General features: G+C 35.7%; 1 protein-coding gene across 1 annotated transcript; it reads right to left on the bottom strand.

The window, feature by feature from the left end:
- Nucleotides 1-226: 226 nt before the first annotated feature.
- LOC110717820 (probable inactive receptor kinase At5g58300) lies at nt 227-7,406 on the bottom strand. The gene is made up of 3 exons (XM_021896605.1): nt 6,473-7,406; nt 2,150-3,567; nt 227-1,106 (listed from the first exon to the last, which is right to left on the bottom strand). The coding sequence occupies exons 2-3, from the start codon at nt 3,426-3,428 to the stop codon at nt 469-471; spliced, it is 1,917 nt and encodes a 638-aa protein (XP_021752297.1). The 5' UTR covers nt 3,429-3,567; nt 6,473-7,406; the 3' UTR covers nt 227-468.

Here is a 7,406-nt window from a genome sequence, read left to right on the forward strand (position 1 = left end):
GATGCCAGAATCTCCTCGAACCGGGAGGAAAGCTCTAACCACTTTTGAGCTATCCCTTACACTCAAATTTTATGGCTATGTGAAGATGGGAAACCACTAGCAAATGGAACAATCTTCTTTAAGTTGGAGGCATGTCTGTCCGAGTTGGATGATGTTTATAGATTTTAATTTACTCGATGATCACAAGTTCACAACAACAATAACAAAAAATAAGTGAGAGAAGATGTTCCCAAAGGACAAAGCACAATTCATGCATTGCTTATAATCAAACGTATTTTTTTACACAAGTGCCTTTTGACATTACTCCTCCAGTCTACAAGCTTATCTGCTCAACAAACAGTTGCACAAGCCTAGAAAAAAAAATGCATAAATTAGGAATAAGCATTATCACCTTTACGATATGGCTATCAGAGTATCACAAATCATTCTCCGATGACCAATCAGAGAGCTCAGCTACAACGCGAAGAATCAGGGGGTTGGAGTACCCGCGTTAGAGTCCTTAGACTTGTTCTCGTCAGAAGATGGTCTCTCTTCTGACTCGTATGGTCTAATTTCCTCGATCATCCTAACAACATCTTCCATTCTAGGCCTCATATCAGGAACTCTTGCAACACAAGCCAGTGCTATCTGCAACATCTGCACCATTTCCTCTTCCGCGTTTGGACACCTCAGCAGCTCTACATCAAACACCTCAGAAGTCCATTCTTCTCTTACTACAGACTGCACCCATTGAGGGAGATCAATCACATCACATTGTCCGTGACTAGTCTTAAGAGGGGCTTTCCCGGTAAGCATCTCTAAAAGAAGTACTCCAAAGCTGTAAACATCTGATTTTTGGCTGGCTTTTCTTGCTTCAATCACTTCTGGTGCATGATACCCTATGCTCCTCGAGGTGATACCTTGGAAATTCATCAGTAGAGGTAAGCCGAAATCAGAGATGCAGCCTTCATGATCTTGTGTGAGGAGGACGTTGGAGGACTTGATGTTTCCGTGGATAAATTTTCCACCGGCTTCACAGTGGACGTGGAGTATTCCTCGTGCAGCCCCTAGTGCAATTGATATTCTAAAGTTCCAATCTAGGGGAGTCTTTCCATTGTAACCATAGCCTGAAAAATCAGAAGAAGGATGCATCAAGAAAATGCTAACAGCAAAATTTGAAGCAGTTTCAAAATTTTCACAGTTTACAGTAACAAGTGAACGACAGAATGCAGATATAATCTTAGGAATATGCTACACTACCTTAGTTTTAAAAAGCGCAAGGCGCACCAAGGCGCAAATAGTCCTTGCAACCTAGGCGTGAGGCGCAAGGCGAAGGCATGCGCCTTTTGTATGCAGGGCGCATGTATTTATATATTTATTTCAAATTATTTTTCACTTTGATAGTATTTAATACCAATTGAAAAGATTCATAATAAATTAAGTAACGATATATTGAGAGCTAAGGTAGTCTAAATTTGAAAAAATGTCCATCATTCTTCAATTTATAACTTAAATCTTAGTTATTTTCCTTGAGGCACAAAGGCGCACCTTACCAAAGGCACTTTGAGGCACACAAGGCGCGCGCCTTCCGTAGGTGACTGAGCCTCACCTAGCTAAAGCCCATTTCCCATAGATTAGGAGTGAGGCGCGCCTAGGCGCACCCGAGGCGCGCTTTTTAAAACCAAGTACACTACAACAAATTTTCAGATGCTTATGCTTCTAGTAGTTTATATGATTCTTATATCAGTCAAAATCAATCAGATTGGCAGATTGCAGTTCACAGTCGAAAATTTCCTCAAGGAAATAGCTGCTCAATAAATATGTATTTATCAAATGAGAATCACTAGTCCTTTCTCTTTTTCTATAATTTGCTTACTTGTAAATAGAGGTGACAATCAGGTCCTCAAGTCAATTTGAGTCAGGTCCATTTCGGGCATGGTCGTTTGGGTTGATTTCGGGTTTGATCCATTCGGATTGGGTCATTTTCTATTGTTCTAATACTCTTATCAAATGAGAAACACTAGTCCTTTCTCTTTTTTTGGTTGGGTATGGGTCAGTTTGGCCAAGTCTACATGTAAAATAGCATCAAAAAACATTTTTAGTTACTACTTTAGCTAAGGGACATAAATGCATGTAAAACAGTAAGAATAAAGGGTTAAGGTAGGCATACCATGCAAGACGGCACTTAAGCTACCACCGGGCATGTAATCGTACACTAGAAGTTTTTCATCCTTGGAGAAATAGTAAGCCCGAAGAGGCACAAGATTAGGATGTTGACCAATCTTGCTAACCATTTCCATTTGTTGCTCAAATTCCCTCTTTCCAATTCCCACCTCCTTCAGCCGTTTTACCACCACCACAATTCCCTCATCCAAAATCGCTTTGTATGCTGTTCCATAGCTCCCTTTCCCAAGAACCTCCGCTGAAGCCCTAAGCAAGTCCTCGAGATCAAAGTTATATGAGCAACCTTCAAAGAAGACCAATTTGTTCTTCTCAGCTGTTTGCACACCACTCCCAAAGTCTTCCTTTGGCAACTGGTTTTTACCCTTCTTGGCATTCACTTCTTTCCCTTTATCAACCGCGCTATCTTCTACACTTCTCCTCTTCAAACAGCATAATAAGCAAATCACTATAGCAAGAAACAACACAAAAGTGCTACTTATTACTATAGCAATGATGGCACCTATTTTCAATTTCCCCCGATTGCCAGTTTTGCTTTTCATAGGGAGTGTTGACGGAGATTGAGCAGGTGATGGGCTACTCGAGGAGCAATTGTCCAGAGGCGGCCCACATAAGGAGTTCCCCGAAAATGATGAACTAGGGAACTTCTTGAGTGAATATGGGATTTCGCCATTTAACTTGTTGTAGCTTATGTTTAACACCTTGAGCCTTGGAGGTTTAAGATCAGGGATAGGACCTGAAAGCATATTATTTTGGAGATCTAACACCATAAGCCTTGTCAAATTATTGATAGTTGGTGGAATTCTTCCTGTGAAGGAATTAAAGCTTAAGTCCACCAACATAAGTCTAGGAGAAAGTGTTTCGGGAATGCTACCAGAGAAATTATTTGATTGGAGGAATAAGGATTGAAGTGATGGTAAAGAAGCAACATCAGTAGGAATTTTTCCATTAAGGCTGTTTGATCTTAGACTTAGGATTTCCAGCGCGTCTAGTTTCCCAATGGTACCGGATAGTATAGAGCCAACAAGACCAATTCCTGGGAGATGAACTGCAACTACACGGGTTCCTTCAGTATTGCAAGTAATACCAGCCCAAGTGGTGCATATTGGGGAAGCAACGTCCCAGTTAAGCTTTCGGCCATGTGGAACATTAGCTATAAAGTTAAGAAGAGCTTTCCTGTCTGAGTTCAAGTCAGCACAAATGAGAGGAAGGATAGCAACTTGGATAAGAAAGACGGAAAGTTCTAGCAAGGAGGATTGACGCTTCATGGTGGATTTTCTGCTGAAGCTATATTAAGATGCTAGATGCAGAAATAACACCATGAGGCAGTGCCGTGGTTTCAATATTCTGTCTCAATAATAAAACCTCTATGACTATTGCATCTGAAGGGAGAGGTTGACAGGAACACTGCATCATCAAAAGCAAAAACAATTATTAGATGATGAAACCAACATCATAAGCAATATATATATGAAGCTCAATCGGCATGCATATATGCATTACATAAAAACAAGGACACAGTTTTGACTACTGAAAGTTATCTCACTAAATATTATTTTTCATGACATCCATTAAATTATTAAAAAATATCTTCACCATCGAGAGAACTTTACCATTCCCATTGCTCCATTTCATTTATCTCGCTTACTATTTTGATCAACAACTTATCAGGGTGATGAAAGGGGGATTAACTCAACAAAAATTGCACTTCACTGGGCTATGGGATTTACTAATAAAACAATATGGACTTAACTTAAAATGCACTACTTATATGCAAAATTCTGCATTTGCTGATATTGTTTATCATCTTTACTAAGAGTAAGAATCTAATCAACCCATATAATCTTTACATTTTGCTCTAGATTGAAATTTCCTGCAACAATTATCAAGCCATCGAACAACAAATGGATACTGTAAGCAAATACATACATACATACATACATACTTAAAAAGAAAGAGGTCAAAGGACATTAAAAATGATTTGCAATTTTTTAGTCTACAACTTTTCGTACTTTAGTATGATTTACACTGTTACACATACAATTAACTATGAACAAAAAATTGTATATAGTACTTTCAATGATTCCACAATGAGGACCACCAATTCTTTTAATCTCTTCAAGCTTTTTCCTTTATGATTTTAGGTGCTAACTGCTAATGTCCTCTCAATGATTCTATCATGCAAAAAGGAATGTATACTTATTACTTAAGTAATCAATTTAAAAGGGCTACCTAATTTTCACGTTATGAATATCAACATCATGCAATAAAATTAATGCATTGTACATTAGTACTCTTAACAACAATCATAAGTTCTTCGTAATTTCAAATAGACAAGAATCAAAATATTCTCCAATTGTTTAGAGTATTGCCTTGGTTGAGGTCGGTCGAGGGTCAATTGCTCAATTCTTATCCAACCTTTGTACCCTCTATTTACCATATTCAGATAACTTAGAGGGAATTATATAACATTTTTAAGATTTAAAGTGAAAAAAACCTAGCATTTCAGGAATATATACTACTATTATCTATATATTGAAAGATCCTAAATTTATAATATACTGTAAAGTTTAAAAGCAACCCTCTTAAGAAAAGAAAGATTAGAAAGAATCCAATGCCCATTATAAGCAAAAAAGCAAAAGTAAAAACCATACTTTGCCATGCAAAAATAATTTTGAAATTAAAAAGTTTGATATGCTTTTCCTCAAAAAGACACATCTTCGACAAGCTCCAAACACTACCCTTGATAATTGATGTTCAATCTTTCTTTAAAGTCAGTACTCTCTCCATCCACCTAAAAATCTAAAATCAATACTCAATTATACTATTTTGTAACGTTAAAAAACATGTGTTACAATTCTATAAATACATTAGATTATGCGTGTTAAATCCTATGCATACCCTTGCTTAAATCAAATAATGAAGAGAGGATGCAAGTACGACATTGACTTTGAAATTTATACGGTTCACTAGCAATGTGTTAGCCATGTCCACGATATATGTTACTGAACATATAATTACGATAGATTAAGGACTTGGAGAGTTTAAATACTACCTTGAAACGTAATAGGCCCTGAAATTAGGCTCAACTAGAAATCATAGCTCATTATAACAAAATATCACCATTCACCAACTCTAGGGCAACACCAAAGGGGGCACGTTGCACCCAAACCCCGACTTGCTAATTAAGCATCAAGACCCGCGTATTGGGTCATTCGTACAGGGCAAACCAATTCAAGGCATATTCAAAAAGTAATATAACATTTGTTAAATTTTCTTAGTTAAACACGTAGCACAAATAATGGATTAAAAGACATCCACTAATCTCCTTTGTCCAGTAATTACTCCCTAATTACCTGTCAAGTACACTAAGCTAATTAGCAAAAGCAAAACCATTACACTTATTAATTATTTTACAACAGAAGCTTTATGCTCCAACTGTCATTTGGCATCCTCCGACAAATAAATATAGAATGCAGAAACAACTTTGGACTACAATGCGACAAAAAAGAGGAATAAAGATAACAAAAATACAAATAAAAGAAAGAAAAGGAGAGTTGTCTCAGTTTCCATTATGTGGTCTACTATTCGATTTATAACAAGTTTTAGGTGAGACGGACTTATAGTAACTTCTTTTATCGATTATGAGTTGCCCTTAAAGTCAAAATAAGCCACTCTAGTTACTATTCTTACATAGTCCGTCTCATACAAGATTTTGCATTGATATTATACAATATTAATGGTAGAATACTCGGATCTAATTTTAATTTTTGATATACTAACACTTCTTGTCTACTTGTTTTTTTAACATACAACAACTATTTTATACAACTGCCAATATAACATTTCGCTATAAACAGTTAAAAAGATTTAAATTAAACACTAAATAGCTGATTTACATCAAATCAAACACTAATTATATTACAAGGTATATGAACAAATTATCGTAGGATCTAACCGTAACAAGACTAGCCGTTGGTTCTTTTTTTTTTTTTTTTTTTTTTTTGAGAACAATAAATGCAAGTAATAAAACAATTTTTTTAAATAAAAAAACAAAAATATGCAGAAATTGTCAAATAATTTCAAGCATACAACACAAAATATACTACTGTACTAAAATCAACCAATTTTGCAATGTGATTTGTTTTGTTCTCCACTTCTTCCCCAACTAAGCCCACAAATTTTCAAAATTATGCATAAATAAATAAATAAATATATGACATTCATGTAATTGTAAATAAGCAAAACCCAGAATTCAAAATTACTATAAATAGTAAAAATGAACAAAAATTAAGATGAGTGAGAGAAAAACCTTGAGAGAAAAACAGAGCCAAAAATGCAGAGAAATCCACCAATGTAGAAGAAACCCAGATGAAATTACAGTGAACTGAGTGATTTTTTTTTTTAACAATTTTGGATTTCACTCATTTCAGAAGAAACCGACGGAAAAAAGCGTTGGTAAAACCAATTTTTTACGACGCTTTTGTATGTATTAAGAGGAATTTGGCATTAAGTGAGAGCTTCTCTTAGAAGTCCCTCAACTATAATAAAAGAGTTATTGAAATTGAGTGATTAATAGAGAGAGAAAGCAAGAAAAAGAGGGAATTTTGTGATGGACCCAGAACAAAAGTTTTTGGTAGAAAAAAGAAGAGAGAGAAAAAGGGAAATTAGTTTTGGCATAAAATGAAGAAAAAAAAAAGGAAATAGTGACTAGTGAGTGTGATACAGTTCAGTAGTGTCAAGTTTTGTACAGGACTCCCTTTGTTAAATAAATAAGATACACTCCATTTAAGAAAGTGATGTACTTAAAAAAAAAACTCGAAGGGAATATAAGAATAATAAAATACGTTCGACTTAGAAGAGTGATGCACTTAAAAAGAAAACTCAAGGGGAATAAAGAATAATAAAATACGCTCGATTTAGAAAAGTGATGCACTTAAAAAAAAACATCGAGAGGAATAAAGAAGAAGATTGGTCAAAAAAGAAAGGGAAAAAAAGGGTGGGAAGTACAGTGGTAGTGAAGTTAGGGAGGTTTAGGGATGAGCAAAGTGGTGAGGAGAGAGAAAATTGGAGATGAGGAAATGAGGATTGGAGTGTTGTGTCATGTGTTAGTGCAGAAATGGGGAAACAATTGCGGTTTTGCTGCGTTGTTTGTTCACTTTGTGGGTTTTACTTGTTTTTTTTGTAAAGGACTGACCTCGAGATGCTATTAACCGTTATTTGCTTCAAGGAATCTTCTTTTACGG

This window comes from Chenopodium quinoa, unplaced genomic scaffold, assembly GCF_001683475.1.
Source record: "Chenopodium quinoa cultivar QQ74 unplaced genomic scaffold, ASM168347v1, whole genome shotgun sequence".
Classification (NCBI taxonomy): Eukaryota; Viridiplantae; Streptophyta; class Magnoliopsida; order Caryophyllales; family Amaranthaceae; genus Chenopodium; species Chenopodium quinoa.

Coding starts and splice junctions, on each gene's coding strand:
- LOC110717820 (XM_021896605.1), bottom strand. CDS start 3,428: ATGAAGCGTCAATCCTCCTTGCTAGAACTTTCCGTCTTTCTTATCCAA. Junction 1,107..2,149: donor CTTAAGTGCCGTCTTGCATG/GTATGCCTACCT, acceptor CTGATTTTTCAG/GCTATGGTTACAATGGAAAG.